Source organism: Citrus clementina, unplaced genomic scaffold (assembly GCF_000493195.1).
Source record: "Citrus clementina cultivar Clemenules unplaced genomic scaffold, Citrus_clementina_v1.0 scaffold_9, whole genome shotgun sequence".
In the NCBI taxonomy this organism is placed as follows: Eukaryota; Viridiplantae; Streptophyta; class Magnoliopsida; order Sapindales; family Rutaceae; genus Citrus; species Citrus x clementina.
Genome location: NW_006261964.1, coordinates 11,982,854 through 12,000,828, shown reverse-complemented (window position 1 = coordinate 12,000,828; position 17,975 = coordinate 11,982,854). Strand labels below are relative to the sequence as shown.

Sequence of the window (17,975 nt, the reverse complement as noted above, 5' to 3'; positions counted from 1 at the left end):
AAAGCAGAGGGTAAATTGGTGTGCAGAGGTGCTCTCAATAAAAGTTCGTCCAGAAACGGAGTGCACTTAGCAGCATGGTGCACTCAGCACTGGGGCGCCTCACACAACTAGCCAGTCACGGTGCACTCAGCAAGAGATAAAGCGAATTCTAGAATTCTCTACAATTAGGAAATTACCATGAAATTTATGGTCTTTTGCACTTTAGTCCCTAGTTAGATTTTTAGGCAAGTTGCCAACTTGCATGGTGAGCTCTAGAACTAGGCTAGTAACTCTATAAATACCCCATGACACTTGCCATTTTGCACAACACAACCACACCAGCACACACACAACACACACCAGCCACTCAAGCTCTTATAAAATGCTCTCTTGTATTTTCTTTTTGTGAGTAATGAAATTATATTTGGTCATATTACTCTCTCTTCTCCCTAACATTATCGCAAGCATTCTTGCTTGACTAGTTTAAGAAGTTTTCTAGGCTTACTTAGCAACTTTTGTGTTAAAAGTGGTCTAAGTGTCGCATGGGATGTTGTGCAACAAAACTCATCCTGTGATAGGTTGCTAGCTAGGAGAAGGAAGTTTCAATATAGCAATTTGAAAAGGAGGTTAAGATATATATAGTCTCCAACCTGAAGAAGACATTGGGCTATTCTAATGGGGAAGGTTTGCCACCACCTTTGCCTATGACAGGCATGCCAAGGCTTGACTTATATCCTTGTGCCAAGCCATTGGCAGCAATATAAACATGCTTAAAGGCGAGCATGAAAGCAAAGCAAGACTGGCACGTGGGCTGGGGAGTGGTAACAAGTGTACGCTATTAGATAAAAGCAAGAGCACACACATACCACACAATACATTTCCATTTTGGATTCAAAAGTGCTACATGTGTCGAGTTTTGTGTGTAGAGTGCTTGTTTGTTTATAGAATGCTCAGTTAAGCTTTTTTTGAAAATTCTAGCTTATGACTTGGTAATCATGGGATGTGTGTCTTGTGATGATATATATAGGTTCAACATTTGTCTTTGGTGAGTTATATCCTCAAAAGTAATTTATTAACCCTCAATCAACTATTTGTTTAACAAATTTCATTCTTACACCCTTATTAATTTACAATTTCACCTCTCCTTGATAAATATTAAGATAACAATTAAGTTGATATGCCACCTTTTAGATAAGGTAAGCTGTCACATCTGTTTAGGACTCAAATATTAGGATTATTGATGGGATCTATTGGATTAATCAAAATAAATTATCACAAATTATAATATATTTGTTGGTAAACTTGATGAAACAAGAAGAAATTAATTAAAAAATAGCAACATTTACTTAGGACATTTTAATTTCTAGGGCGTAGAACTAGACATAATATGCCCTCAGAGGTTCGTTGAGCAGTTTTCGAGCAGATTTATTTAATTAGTCACTTGAGTTCAAATCCTAAAGGAGGTAAATTTTAGTTTTACTCACTTTTCTATCTTTTAAAAAGTAAATTAAGGAAAAAAATAGACATAATATTTCAAAATGCTCTTAAATTAAAAGAGATCTTCATTTAAAAAAAAAAGAGAGAAAAAAAAGATAGAGAAAGTCCTGAGTATTTCGCGTATAATGCACTCTTTTGATAAATTGTTACCATGTGTATCTACTTTGTCTTGATAGATTATTTTGAATATCTCTATTCACACATGACAGCAATTTATTAGAAATGGTCGTTACACTCGGAGTACTAAAGACTTTCTTTTGTTTCCAATAAATATATATGGTAGCAAAGAGACTTGTTTTCCAAGGTGGTTTTGCATGTTAATTTTTTTTCCCATCAAAATACCATAATAAATAATTCTAAACATATTATGTGACACATTGTATGGATTTAAGAGTAAGGTTAAAGGCTTAAAGCTCTCCCACCTTATGGTCTAGAAAACTAGTACCTATTTAGTGCATGAAATAACACTAACAAGAAGCAAACAGAATGAACTTAATTTCTACTATATCTCTCACAGCCACCCTCCAAAATACGAGAAGTGGTTCTTCAAACTCCTGGTTACACTTGAGGAAACTTATGCTGCATGCTGAGAATGCCCACAGACTCCAGCTGAAAGAGGAGAAAGCCTTTGATGAAGCAAGTTGCATGCACCTTCAAACTACACAATAAAGTTAATTATTGAGAGAGATTCTGTTTGAAAAGAAAAATTCAAGTTTCCTCAAATTCAAATACATTTATTTGTTGCAGCACAAACAAAAGAGAAACCGCCATTGAAGTAATTGATATATATATAATGCTAAATAGGGTTGACAGAGTGCTGAAGAAACAAAGAAAAAATGATGCAATTTCTGACTTTTTTCTTCCTTTTAGTTGCAAAACGATATCGTTTGTCTGTGTTTCTGTCAGCGTTGTGTCACCTCTCTAATGCAAAAAAGAAATTTAAGAGTGGAAAAGAGGGGGGGGGGGGGGAGGGAGAGAGAAGAGAGAGAGTTGGTACATACTATAATGCATATGCTTCTTTTGTAACACATTTGAAATATAGATGTTATATTATCAAAGCAGCCACGACTAGATCCATGAAGTGAAGAATATATTGGGACGTCATTTTATGTGTAAACATTTTTGCCGAAAGATGCAACATGAATGCAGTAAAAAGTGTCGTTTTTTAGTATTGCCTCTGCCTTTTCAAATTGATAGCATCATGTTCTACTATTTGAAGAAAAATGATAAACAGATAAATTAATAAAAATAATAATATCATCATTTTTCCCAATTTAATTTGTGTGGTGTGTAGGGAAAGCACATGACCTTTCGAATCTTGCATGAATGGTAAATACAGCAGTCAAATCAAGCACAAAAAAAGCTTCTATTGATCAGTTTGATTTCTAATTTTCTTTTGTCAAAAACCAAAAGAAAAACAGGTGGAAAATAAGAGAGGCAAGAGGGAAATTTTGATTTGCACGGATAAAAAAGTAATAATATATATATATATATAGCAATATAAGCACTTAGATTCAGTGTTAAATTACACTTTTTATAATATTATAATTAGTAGTTATCAAATAAATAATAAATAATAAATAATCGAATCTTAACAATATACTACTATAAATTCTAATATAAATCATGAATTGGAATATAATTATGATTTAGCAAATGAATTATATAAATAGAGAAGACATTTGTTTGAGCATATCCTGTACATCATACTCGTGACTCTCTGCCAGCACACAATGTGAAATAAAAAGAAATTAAGAAAGAAAAATACAAGAAAAAAGAAAATAAAAACAAAAGGACAAGAAAAGAAACAAAACCCATATGTACTCCCAACTCATGACTGCCCCATGCAACGAAACATTGTGTCAGCGAAATTTAACCTTTTTTTTTTAAAAAAAAAAAAAGAACGGTAATTTTTTTTTTAAAAAAAAAAAAACTTAGTCTTTAGGACACATTTACCAACAAAATCCAAAATCATAGATAACTATTGAAACTAACGTCGCTAAAATAATCAACGTACCTGTACTTGCTTATTGTTCTTCAGTGAAAGCTCCCTCCTCCTCCTCCTCCTCCTCCTCCAAATGATTGGCTTGTTGGTGCAGTGATGTTTCTCTCTGAATCCAATGAGCTTACATCGATGACGCCGCCATGTTGCTGCTGTTGTTTTTCTCTTTGCTGAAACCCACCACTTACGCTTCTCACAATTTGTCCAACGCCAAGAAAGTCTCTGGTCATTCTATCTGATCCACCCATGCCTGCGTTCATATTATGGTGCAGCTTTGCTTCATAATTAGGGTGATGATGGTGGTGGCGGCGGTGGTGGTTTTGATCTTGCCCGCTAAATGCATTGACTTGATCATTTGACCCAGTTCCGAAAATCGATGAATTGGTGGCTGCAAATGGGTTCATTAGGTCATGGATGCTGCTGCTGTTATCATTTTCTGATGATCCGGGCCCACCAAATACGTTACCAACACCACCAAAGTTGTTGTTGTTGTTATTAGGTTTTGAGCCACTTGAGGACGAGCTTCCGCCGAAACTCCTTAGCAACGAAGCAGTGTTGTTGTTGCTTGAAGTTGAGCCCATTTGAGCAGCCTTTTGAAGAAGTGCTGTGGCTGACATGTGGGGGACCATGGTCTCATTTTGATGCACTGATGAGGTACTGAAGAGTGAGGGGACAGCGCCGGAGCTGATTTGATGATCGCTGATTAAGTTGTTCGTGAAGAGATTATTGTTCGTTCCTTGATGATGATCAACTCCACCGGTGCCAGTACTAGCAGTCCCATTTTGTTCATTGTTGTTGAAGTGATGATGATGACCACCTGCTGCAGATAACATTAAGTTGCTGGCATTGTTATTGTTGTTGTTGCTGTTGCTGTTACTTAAGCTGTTGGTTGAGCTACTATTTGAAAGGAAGCTAAGGTTGAAGAGATTATTAGCTGCTGCTGCTGAGTTTGTAACTGGGTTACTGTTGTTTGGGTTGTTTTGAAGATCAGCAAATTGCATTAGTCCATGGAACGGCGGCGGCTTATTTGGCAACAACCCTTGTTGATGCTGTTGTTGCTCTTCATGGTAGTTCTGGTTTGATTCTTGCATGAAAAATGGGGTTGACGCCAAACTCTGCGGTGGTCGGAACGACGACGATGAAGACCCCATTGAAGGTGAAAGCAGATGATCAAATGGCGTCGACCGGGAACCACTGCCGCCGAGGCATAAAATGTCACCGGATTGATTGGGTTGGTGGTGGTCTTTGATTGAGGAAAGTTGGGGACCCACTTGAGATAAGCCTAAGGCCATGTTGTTGGTACTTGCATATAAATGGCTGCCAATGGCACTCAAACTTGGTTGGTGTCTTGCACTTTCTTGAGCGAGTGCATCACAGAAAGCCCTGTGAGTGATAAAACTGTCGCGCCTGCAGCAATTATTAGCAAAAGAAGAAACCATTAGATCTCCTCTGATAGATATAATAAAAAGGACACAATACATAAAAAAAGAGAAGTGAAAACAAATTTGAACCACAAGCTAGCTGTATACAAAATGTCCTTTGGCTATACTGCTACCACATCAAATTATAGATTTTTTTGATGATTACATGTGGATAGAAAAACTGAATCACTGTGAAAATGCATATGACATAAAAAACAATGGCACATTTCCAGGTATCATAAAAATAGTAACTAAATAAGGCCCACTGCAAAGAATTTGAAAAACAAAATAGAAATGAAAGTCCAAATGAAATCATGATGATGACAGAATGTTAAAACCCATGTGACTCATCGTACATGACCTTCAATAATACCTCCATTGTTGCCCTAAGTCTTCTGAAACCCTAAAATTGTACTCAAATTAAAGATTATTATTATTATTATAATTATTAATTTTCTTAGTATATGATTAAGTAAAGTAACTGAAATTCCACAAGAAAAAAAAATTATTAATTAAGGTAGGTGAAAGGAATTCACTAAAACTTAGAAATGATTAAGCAATAGAACGTGAAATACCCATTTCAAGAACTGCGGGTGTTCAATAAATGCAATAAGAGAATGTATCAAGAACCCATTTCAGGACTTGTTTTAATTAATATGTATGATCAAAACTCATGTGATGATGTAGAGAGAATTGTGTTTGCCTGAGCAAAGGATAATAATTAAAAAAGAAACCCAAAAAAATGAAAGTAAAAAGGGAAAATCTGCCTATAACAGACTGAAGGATAAATCTGCAAAATTGTAGACTGTAAAATTTGCAACGTCAAAACAAGAAACCAAGAAAGAGAGAGAGAAGAGAAGGCTGAGGGCTAACGTTATCATGAAAAGGGCTTCAGAGAGAGCACAGAACTGATCACATCTAGCCAACTCATAAGAGAACAAACAAGGTAACAACACAGCAGCAGCAGCAGCAGCAGCAACAACAACTCTCTCATCTCACAAAATGTGAATAAGAAAAAGTAAACAAACGCTAAAAAAGGGCGGTGTTTCCAAGGACCCAAGAAAATGAAAAAGAAAAGAAAGATAGTATTTTTTTCCTTCCTTAAAATTTTATTTTTTTATTTAAAATTAAAAAAAAAATCCTTCTACGAGTATGGCAGTTTTTCACAGGTTATTCACGTGGGCAGAGTTATGAATTGAGGAGGAGAAGAAGAGGAAAAGGTATCAAACTTTATCTTCGTCATTTGAAAATTACTATAAGCCCTATACCAAAGCAGCCGATTAAGGAAGATTGATTGATGATAAAGAGAGTGGAAGAAGAATTTGTATGGAGTGAATGAAAAAACAAATAAATTACCTGGAGAAAAGGGTGCCACAATCACATCGATATTCTCTAGTGCCACAAGTTTTAGAATGAGCTTTCCAATCAGATTGAACAGCATAACGTTTGGAGCACTTCTCACACTTCCATTTTTTCTCACCATGTTTTCTTGAGTAGTGTTTTTTGATGCCAGTAAGGTCACCAAGAGCTCTAGAAGGGTCATGGTGGACGCATGTGGGCTCAGGGCAAAGATAGACCTTCCTCTTCACTTCTTTTGTAGTCTTCTGCTTAAGCTTCCAAGGCAAATTGTGTCCTCTTCTGTGTAGCTGTAGGTTTTGCTCTCTTTGGAACCCTTTATTACATACTTCACATATGAACCTGTTTGTTGCCATTAGAGTCTTTGGTGATAGTGCTATCACCTCCGCATCCGGATCTGTTTTTTTTTTTTTTTTTTAAATTCAAAAATTAGGGTTAGCTAGCTGGCTGGCTACTAGCAGCCGGAGAGAAAAAAAATTGAAGGAAAGAAAATTATGAAGAGAGAATTAATTGATCAATTAATTAGCTGTTGTAGATCTTAATAATGAATAAATTAATAACTGAAACAAAATTGAATGATACTTGCTTGGAGTTCCGGGCTGGTTTCTTTTTTTCTTCTGAGGTGGTGGAACTGGAGGTGGAGCTGAAGATGAAGTTGGTGTTGAAGAATGTTGTTGCTTCATCTGATTCTGATCTTCTCTAATTTCAAAGAAAGGAGCTGATGAAGAAGCTGACATATTCATATGAAATGAGAACTCTAGCTTTTGCTGCTGCTTTCAGGAGTCCCTGCTCGTCAGTTTGTGTTAAGTTCTTTACAAACCAATATCTGAAACTGAAACCCAGCAAGCCCACATTAAAATTAAAGAACAGAGTTTATTTGAAAATCTTATCTGAAGCTTCTGATGATGATGATGAGGCTTTTGATGATGAGTATTGAATAATGAGAAGGGAGGAAAAATAAAATTAGAAAAAAAATAAAAAATTTAGAGTAGTAGCAGATGTAGAGAGAAAAGGAAAAGGGAATCAATCAACTTATTAACCCATTATTTTCTCTTCTTTTGAATGCCAGGATTTTGTAATAACTGATGCTGTACTGATTTGGTGTCATGCAGATACACTAACACATATACATATACAAAAAATAAAAATAAAAACTCTTCTTATCTTCTTATTTATTCGATTTACAAATTGAATTATTATTCCTTTTTTTCCCCCGATTTTGCTCAATTATTTCAGCTACAAATTGCAAAAAATAAATTAAATGAAAGGGGAGAGAGAGAGAGAGAGAGAGAGAAGGTAAGGGGGGATACAGGTCGGTGGACCCAATCCGCAGCCACATAACGACATAGGATGGTGCGTGAGGGCAGCATGAACAGAACAGCTACACATATACACACATACACTCTTTTCTCTCTCTCTCTCTCGTTTTCGTATCTTCTTTCTCACTTGCAGACAAACTCACCTTCATCACCCTCTCCCTCTCACTGGGCCACTCGGTAAACAAACTAACCCTTCACTATTTTTTAAACCATCATTTTTACTACGACTACTTTCTTTCACAATCAAACAAAGGTGCGAATGTGATTCTCAAAAATAAAATAAAAATAATAGGTGCCGATGTCTGCATTTTATAAAATGTAATTTCGCTTCTATATATATAGTATTGTAAAAAACTCTAAAATTGTGTGAAGTATTTTTATAGCACTGTAAATGGTGGTGAATCTGTACTTTATAAAGTGTAGACATTTACACTCAATATCATAACATAACATTTTTAGTTCAATCGAAACTAGAATGGATAAACTATAAATTTACTTAAGAAGACTAGAACGAAAAATCTATAAGTTGAAGAGAGAAATGGAAATTTTTTTAATAAGACCATTATTTTTCCTGAAAATATATAACAATCATAGGTGAGCATATTTTAATTAAAATCATGAAGACGTCACACCAAAATCTATATATATATATATCACAATGTCAGAACATAGAATTGTTAGTTAAATTACAGCTAGAATGAAGAAACTACAAATTTACGTAAGAAGATGAGAACAAGAAAAAAATATAAGCTAAAGGAGAGAAATTAATCAAATTTTAATTAAAGCCATTTTTTTTCTAAAAATATATAACAATCTTAAAGACCCCAAGCCATAACATAGATCTATCCCTGAAAACACCTCAATTAATTAAATAAATATATACGTATATTTTAGCGGATCAAATTTTCAAAATTAATAGTATAGTATTATGTGACAGTGTCAAATTTTTTATTAGATTAAAATTTAGATGATTACATAATTAAATTTAAAAAGAAATGAAATTACGGTGAAATTTGGTTATGCATGTTTATGTATAAATATATACGGTCGAAAAAGGCAAACACCTGACAGTTGATTGGCTATGGCCTTTGTTGAAGCTGTTGGCTAAAATTCTGCTTAAAAGATAAGAGTACTGTTGCTGTTGTCTGAGAGAGAGGCCATTTGGGGACTGACATGCAAAGGGCAAAAAAAGGTTCAAGTCTACTTGTTTTTTTGTACCTATCAGATTGGATTTAGTTTATTACATGGGGTTGTGTTTGAGTGGAGGGGAAGATTAAGGATGCTGGCTAATGGCTAATTTGGCTATGGCAGTCACATCAAGGCATCAAGGCATCACAGCATCAAGGCTTCTTTTGTCATTTCGCCCAAAAGTTTTTATCGATTAAATCACAATCTAGACCTAATCCAACAACTGGGTATAATTAAATTATATCATACTGAATTTTTGAGTCCACTAATTTGTGTAATTGTTATCATCCCCGGCCTGTCTAAATCACTACACGACTGCCTAATTTTGACCCTTGATTGTATTTATAAAACTAATTACACATACAAATATCTTTTATCCTATATAGTCTATGAGAAATTGTTATAAAAGTAAGTTGATATAATAAATTAATAGAGTATGAACGTAGTCAAGGAGATTATATCAATAAAGTTAAATCTTATGTATTTTGCTTGTGAAATTTCAAATGTTCTGATAGGGACAATTTTTTAATTTTTCTAAAAAGAAATTTAATATATTTTGATTAATTTGACAGTTTTTATTCCTTGCCTACACTTTAAAATTTGCTGAAAGGAGAAGGTTGCTAGCATCTATGCATAGTTGTCATTCCTCAAAACAATGACAGCTCAACAGTTACCGTGCATCTCACTGTCATGTAAAATTTTTATAATTATACAGTTTTGATGATGCTGTAATTATTTTGAGTGGATGACATTTGAATGATATTAGAAGCTGATCAGCTGAACTGACTTCCTCGATTATCTAAAAGACCAAAACCATAAGGCCTCGAACGGGTCAAAAATTTTGATTTTTAGTTTTGGGAGTTCCTATTTGGAATATTGGATAAGCATTGTTTAGATTTCAATGTCTAGGTTGAATTGTTTTTGACATCTTTTTGACTTTTTGTACTAAACCCTTTTCCTAAATTTCATGCTTCAACCCTAAACTTTGGGTACAACAATGGTTTCTTAAAAGTTATTACACCTTATAGTTTAGGTACCGTTAGATTATCAGAAAATTAATAAAATTTATATAATCTAATTATTTGATGTTGTTCATATTGTATTAGAATTCACTATTGAGTTAAATTTTTCTTGAGCACTTAATCAATTGTTATAATTATTTTAATTATTTTATTTTTTATTTATCTTATCTAACAACCTTTAATTTAATATTCAGTAAAAACTCAACTCAATATTGAATCGTTATCCGTTCAGACTATGAGATATGACTTTCTTGAAGTGCTATGGTCATAACAATAAAACTAACAGCTATGCAATATTCGTAACAATTTTAACGTTAAACCACAACTAATTTTAATATCAATTGATAAATTACCTTTTCACACAGTGTTTGACTGGTTGATACTTATTTATCATATCCTTAAGGTGAAAAGTTCAAGTTTCTTTATATAATTATGAGAGTAGAATTTCTCTTAATTTAGGATTCTTTATCCTAAGAATAAAATTGTTAAACAATACCTCTAACCTAGGCTGTAAAGTCACCAAACCTATAGTTCCAAGTATTGTTCAAAAAATACTTGATAACCTTCTTTTTTTAAGCTACAATTGCTAGACAACGATATTGAGAATGTATATTGTATCATTTGGATTAAAAAAAAAATTGTGACTGTCATACTAAAATCCTGTCCTCATTGGCCTCCTCCATTACTTGTAAAGCTTTATAAACAAAATTTCCAAGAAGGAAAAAGAAATAGTAAATCACACTTCTTAAGTAAGATGAAATTAAAACTAAAATCCACAACATCTTATCCAACCCTTTCTGGAAAACAACAAATATAGAGAAACAATTTGCTGGGAAAAAAAAGAACTACTAAAAACTGCAGTTGATGAAGGCATCTTATATATGCATAATATATGTGGATACTTGAATACATGAGCATTACATATTTTCTAATGTCAACCGAAAACTATATATACTGATGATGATGATGATGATGATAACAATAAATAGCCATTAAATATTAAGAAGAAAGTAAAACTTTCAGTTACAAAGAATTAAATGTCAAAACTCATATTCAAAACAACGAACAACTAAGTGACAACACAACAATTTGTTTGCAAAATAAGGTGAATGGCTCAGCTACAAGACGACACGTTAGATTTCAACAACGGCCATCTTTCTTTCAGAAACCTAACACCCCTCCAATTTTTTTATTTTTTTTTGGTATTCTCTGTTTTCAGAACTTTTACTAATTACATTATCCCAACGAGTCTGGTCGATTGATTTTTAAGTAGATTAATTCAGATTTAACCCATCACCCTTTTATTTTATATATAGACATATAGTAACAGACAAGAAAATGTTGTCTCTAATGTATTAAAATTTATGGTTTTTTTTTTTACTGACAAAGTAAGGATGTTCCCACTACAGAATGACTATACATATGTGTGCGGGTGTATATATATGTATAAAATACTGGTAATATTGAGTCAAGTTATTGCCCAAGCAATGGAAACTTCTTGGAAGGCTCATGTTATTCCAAAATCTAGTACCATACGGTTCATAAAATCAACTGGGGAAAAAGCCTTTGGAATATAAACGACAAGATTAAAAAGGGCTATTTCCTTAAAGTTCTGTAAGCTCACCAAAAGAGCTAGGAGGAAACAACACTGCCAATTTAAAGCTCGAAAGCGACAATATATATAATATTGTCGTCATCATGACATATATTGTATGTACTAGCTTAGAATATAAGGAAACATAATTTAATAAACGGATAAAACATAAGCAAAATATTGGCGACTATATGACTACACAAATTCAAATTCAATAAATTTTGGTGTTTTCATGGTCATAAATGTCTAGATTTCCGTGTTCATTATGGAAAAATGGCAACGATATAGTCATAAGAAAGTCATTGTCTCTTTAAATTCATTATCTCCTATTGATCACAACATTATATGTTGGATTGGAGAATTAGATAAGGAAATGAATTGAACTGTATACTTTGATTTGTGTTTACACACACACACACACACACAGAGTATTTATTCATGTAAAAGATGACCTAGGAGTAGTCTAAAGCATGAAGACTATGAAATCTAGGCAATTTTCGTGTCTTAGACTAGCCTAAAACAAAGAGCATGTGGCTAAGAATATCCCTAGATCGATATAGAAATAAATCTTAGGTTAAGTATATATGCTTCATGCAACCCTTATAAACACTGCTAGTGCTATTAAATTCCTTGAATGCTTTTCATTTTTCTCCAAAACACTTAAATAAGTACTTGTGAGATACTAGGGTAAGGAAAACTTGGACACTTAATCTCTTATTTTCACTATAAGATGATAAACTAATTAGGTTGTCCAAACTCTATTAAAACAAAAATTAGGTTGTCCAAACAACTAGACGTTTGTTACTTGCTAAACTTAATTAGGTGTATTTTCTCGATACACTTAAATATTAAGAATTTGATAAATTCCTAAACTTAATGGTGATGAGCAAACATTGTGTTTTATAATACGAAAGAGTTTCTAAAATACTATTAACACATGTCTAATAATTTTGTATCATCACCATAATTTTGTAATCGATGGTAGCTCAACTTAGTGGTGGTTTTGGTGCACCACTCAACGCCGCTGTTTGATGGTGATGCTATCTTTCATCTGAAATTTTAGCCGTCATTTTCTTGTGAACGCAATATCAGATAGAGGAGACAATAGTAATAATTACATAAACTAGGTCAAGTTTACCTTTTGTGAACTCAATAGAGACTTATCGATGATAGTTGATTGACAGATCCTGGTGGTCGGTTACAAATCGTGGCGGCTGACGGTCGGTTTTTTATTTTTCAATAATTTAAATAAAAAACGCTTCTAAAAAATAAAAATAATTATAAGGGTGAACAAAAATAATAATTATAGAAATGAATAAATAATGATAATTAAATAAATTATTTAGGTCAATATAAATTTTTTTTTTCAAACAAAAGCCTAAGAATGATATGTCTAGATTCTTATAAAATATATAAAATATCCCCAATATCTATGAGAAACAAATCCATATACAGACCTGATTTACACTACTAATATCAAACCTAGTTCAACGTATAAGATTCAAAATTCAATGTAAGGATAACCTAGACCATAGAGAGATCAAGAAAATTGATAATGAAAAACACAAATAAAAATTATTCGTACCTTTAGGAGCTTATTTATCTCTCAAAATAGCGGATTCGAGCTTGTTGTACCGTCAAAATTATCAAAACCAATATCATCCAGCGTAATGATGAAAGTAGTGACTAGAAAGCCAATATCAAATTTCTTTGCTGCTTTGAGTTCACAAGAGTTTGTGATTTTATATGAAAAAATTGCTAGGGTTAATCAATAGTCTTATATTATTTCTATTGGGACAAATGAACTCTATTATTTATATATACCACGACTTTGCATGTTAAAATTTAGAACTTTATTAACCATTGTTCCATATTTGAACAGTCAGGTTATACTGCTTAAAAACTTGACTAAATTTGGTTACAAACTTTCAATTACACCACACTTTAATTAAACGCTACAATAAGATGTAGAGTTGATTTCTTTTTTTTCTTTTTTAATTTTTTAATTTTTTAATTTTTTAATTGGTTCCACTTTTGATGACATAGCATTAGTTTGAGAGTGTTTTAGCAAAGCCCTCTGATTCGATAGCACCCTGGTCAATCGCATGTTTCTTGATAAAAGTTTTGAGCAAAATAGTTGTTGTCAATTAATTGAAAAAATGATCAAAACTAGAGGTGGCAATATTATTTAGGACATTACGGCTGAGAATAGATATTAGGCTAGCAATATAAGTTTAAGGTAATTCTTAACTCTTAAACTAGTTTTTGAGTATGAGTTAGGCTTGCGGACTTTTATATGCTATCAAAAACCAAACTTACCAATAAATAGACACACATTACCTTACCACATGACAAAAATCAGGCAAAAAGATTGAGTTGCACATGATAAGAGTGTTTGAGATATTATATCACATCTACTAAGAATATTTAGTATACTAAAAATATAATTTTAAGGCATTCCTCAATTTTTGAGTACTGAGTTAGACCCACTAGTTTTTGTAAATATAAGTCACAATATGACTGCATGAAATAAGTTAGAACAATAAGCTTCTATAAATATGAATCACAACATGATTATAAAACATGGATATGAGACGGATTTTTTGTGTTTGAGTTCACATAAATTACGTATATATATTCGTGTAATCATGTCATATCAATGTGTTTACATGTTCATGACTATTTATCAATTTATCCTGCCATTTTGTTACTCATATTTCCATGTCAATCGGGTAATCGTAATGTAATCATGTCAAACCCAAAATTAACATATTAATTTATCATGTCATATTAACCTATTTATTAGATGGCGTATTCATATTCAAAGATTTTGATATGATTATTAAAGAATCGTATCCATGTTGCTTAAATTTGGCATGACACTTTAACATGAATTGACACCTTAATCAAAACCTTATTTTTGTTTGAAAAATTATATCCATTTTAGTTTTGTTCATTTTATTCTCAGTATTAAAACAGTAACAAAAAAATACACTATAAAAGAGATTGATTATCTAAAACCTTTTAAAATTAAAAATAATTAATTTCTTAGTGAAAATATCATATTTTACACTGGTAAATTTTGACATTGTTTTAATATCATAGATGAAATAGGACACTAAAAATTTATCAGGTCTCAAGTGTAAAAACAATTTTTGAAAGGAACTAAAGTATCATTTCCTTCTTTATAGTGAATTAAAAATTTAGTTTCTAATATTAGGTTTTGCATTTTGCGGATAGAGCGGGCTAGATTTGACATGACATGTTTACCCAAGACTTACACAACATAAATAAATAGGTTTGGGTCATGAAAATTGATACAATTATTAAATGGGTCGTGTCACGGTCAATATGGTTTCTTCATGTTAGGTTAGAGTTTAATATCTTGACTCATTTATCCGGTTAGTGACATGATTGTTAAATGGTTAACCAACACTAATTCACATTTGCATTAAAATATACTTATCTTTTCTATTATAACTTAATTTGCAGGTTCTTGTCATAAAAACTTAAATATTCGACAAGTTTTTCTCTCTCGCTCTCTTCTTGTTTTTTGTAGGATGACCATTTATATGGTATTCCATTTTATAAAGCAGCAACTCGTTTATTTTTTGTGTCATGTTCAGGTTTCAATATTTTAACACGATCATTAAATGGTTCGTGTTTGGGTCATCTTAAATTTGACCCAACACAAAATTGACATGACATAAATATGACTTGGTGACCTATTTTGTCAACTCTACTTGCAAGACCTTTAAATCGAGTCACAAAACTAAGAGTGAGTAGGAAACTAAAAAATTGAATCGAATTTATTTTAGCTTGATTCTTATGACATTCAATAAGTTTTAATTTTTGTTTGGATCGGTCAAACCAAATTGAACCAAGAATGAATTATTATCCTAAAATTTTAGAAAATGTAGAAGTGGTGGACCTTAGATATTTTGATAAAGAAAAAAATGTGATGATATCTGTAACATCCCACATTGCTAGCGAGACAATACCTTAACTAGTTTGTAAGCCTTGTGCTCTCCTAACTAAAGGTTACAAAGCCCAATAATAAAACCATGAGTCGTTGTGTGCCCAAAATTGACAATATCTACTTGGTTATTAGGTTTAGGCTATCACAATTGGTATCAGAGATAGGTCGTGACCTAATGTGTGGATGGATATGTTGATGATATGATATTCGTTCTGTCTTGTCTCTAATGATCCTCACGAGGTTGCGTGGTCCTCAAGGGGAGAGTTGGTTGTTAGGCTTGGGCTATTACAATGGGTATCAAAGATATGCTATGACCCTATGTGTGGATGGATATGTTAATGATATGATTTCGTTCCGTCTTATTTCCAGTGACCCTCACAAGGACATGCGGTCCTCAAGGGGAGAAGTATGTAACATCCCACATCACTAGTGAGAGAGTTTGGACTAGTTCATAAGTCTTGTGCTCTCCTAACTAAGTAGACATGTTTTAGATTGCAAAGCTTAATAACGAACTAGTAATGAACTATGTGCCCAAAGTGACATTATCTACTTGGTTGTTGGTCTTGGATTGTTACAATATGGCTTGAATCAAATCGAACATAACCAAATTAAACTGACTAGGTTTGGATTGATTTTTTATTTAATTAGTTTGATAAGATTTTTTTCACAAAATTTGCTTTAATTCAACAAAATATGGATCAGTTGAACTATATGGTGTTAGGGGAGTTATTGGATATTATGAAAATAATAGTTAAAAATTAACAATCTCTCCTCCATCGTAAGAATAGACTCCAAGTGTTCTAATGCTGGGTCTCATGTTCTAATATCACGCACTTCAATATCAGTCCTCTAAGGTCTAATGTCTTGGATCTTAAGCACAATGATTCAAGTCATAGGTGGTAGTAGAGGTGGTGGTAGTAGTAGTAGTAGTAATAATAATAATAATAATAGGGGTAAAATTTCTTTTAACCTCCTACTAGAATAACAAATTTTAAATTACCCATTGAAAATGTGAATAGATCAATTTACTCTCATTTTCATTCAATAATAATAATGGTAAAGTAACAAGCACCTTACTACACCAGTTTTGAATCTTACGATCGTTCAAGAATGCCCAAGCTTAAGTGCAACTCAAGAATTACTCACATTCATTGTAGTTTATTTCCTATGATATTTTTGGAACTATTATTATTTTTTAATTAATTCTATTTAAAAAGAACTAATGGTGTGTTTACTTTTCGGATTGAAGAACCAAAATTCAAAATTGGGATCATTAATAGTGTTCACTTCACAAAATAAGGGTGGGAATGATAATCATTTGAGTGGGATCCATAGTAAAATGGGATTAAGGAATGCGAGTCTATTTCCTAAGAAGGGTGGGAATGAATTTTCCATTCCCAGAACTAACTCATTTTGCCCCCATTGAATTTTCACAATCCCCAAATTACTCTCAATTATGTCCTATCACTTTTGCATTTTGGTACTTACAAAATTTATAAAAATACCTAGAACTTTTGTAATGTTTTCAAATAGGTCTTTCATTATTTGTTGTTAGTAGTAGTAGTAGTAGTAATGATGATGATGATGATGATGATGATAAATCATTATTATTATTATTCATAACAATTATTATAGTAAATAATAATAAAAATGACAATAATTAACTAAGGGAATTTTAATAATTTCAAACAATTAATTCCAATTCTTAGACAAAGTAAACACATCAATAGAAATACATCTTATTTCGATTTTGATTTCTGTAGTTCAAGCAACAACTGCATTCTTATTCTCATCCCACATTCTCATTCCAATTTATTCTGATTCCTGATCATTCCAATTTTAGTTCATTTTGATTAGCAATTAGTAAACGTACTATAAAACTAGCTGTCGAAACTTTAAAAGCAGCATTGAATTTATTGTTCCTAAGAATTTAAAAATCTGAGACTATTTACTAATAATTAACTTGCAAACTATTGAGATTAGTTTAGCATAACTGCTCTACTATATGTGCATTATCTTTTAACAGAACCTGAGTTGGCCTCGATAGCGACTTAGAACCTTTCTTATTAACAACTATATATTAATTGTGGTTGAGTAAAATTTTGGAGTAGACAACTCCTCTTTGACATATTCCAGTTGGCATCTCATATAAGGATTGTTAGCCCTTCTTCCTTATATAGTTACATCTTAATGATATAGAAATTTAGCACTATTTACCTAACCAACGCTAATTTTTAATTACGTATATTAAATTCTGTATTTTTGTATAACCAATATTTTAATGAGATGTAATTTCGTACAGGATAATTTGTAATTCTAACCTTACTCTTTTGACAATTGTAACTTAACTACTTAATTGAAAATTACAGAAAAAGGTTAGTTGGACAAATGAAAACTTACCATTTATGTAAAGAATCAAATATCCAGAGCGATGAATTATGTAGCATGTGAAGCTCCTTTTAATGTCTTGTATATTTTAGAGAATCAAAATAGGAAGCTTAGGTCTTGAAACATAAAGCATATTGTAATATAGGTTTTTTGCCTTAAATAATCTCAATAGTTCATGAAGATGAATGGCTAAGCCTTGCCATATACCAAGGGTTAGAATTTCAACAAAG

General features: G+C 32.4%; 1 protein-coding gene across 1 annotated transcript; it reads right to left on the bottom strand.

The window, feature by feature from the left end:
* Positions 1–1,768: 1,768 nt before the first annotated feature.
* On the bottom strand, positions 1,769–7,526 carry LOC18033032 (protein indeterminate-domain 5, chloroplastic). The gene is made up of 4 exons (XM_006420640.2): positions 6,842–7,526; positions 6,256–6,652; positions 3,494–4,885; positions 1,769–2,134 (listed from the first exon to the last, which is right to left on the bottom strand). Exons 1-3 carry the CDS (start codon positions 6,996–6,998, stop codon positions 3,514–3,516), a joined length of 1,926 nt encoding a protein of 641 aa, XP_006420703.1. The 5' UTR covers positions 6,999–7,526; the 3' UTR covers positions 1,769–2,134; positions 3,494–3,513.
* Positions 7,527–17,975: the final 10,449 nt, after the last annotated feature.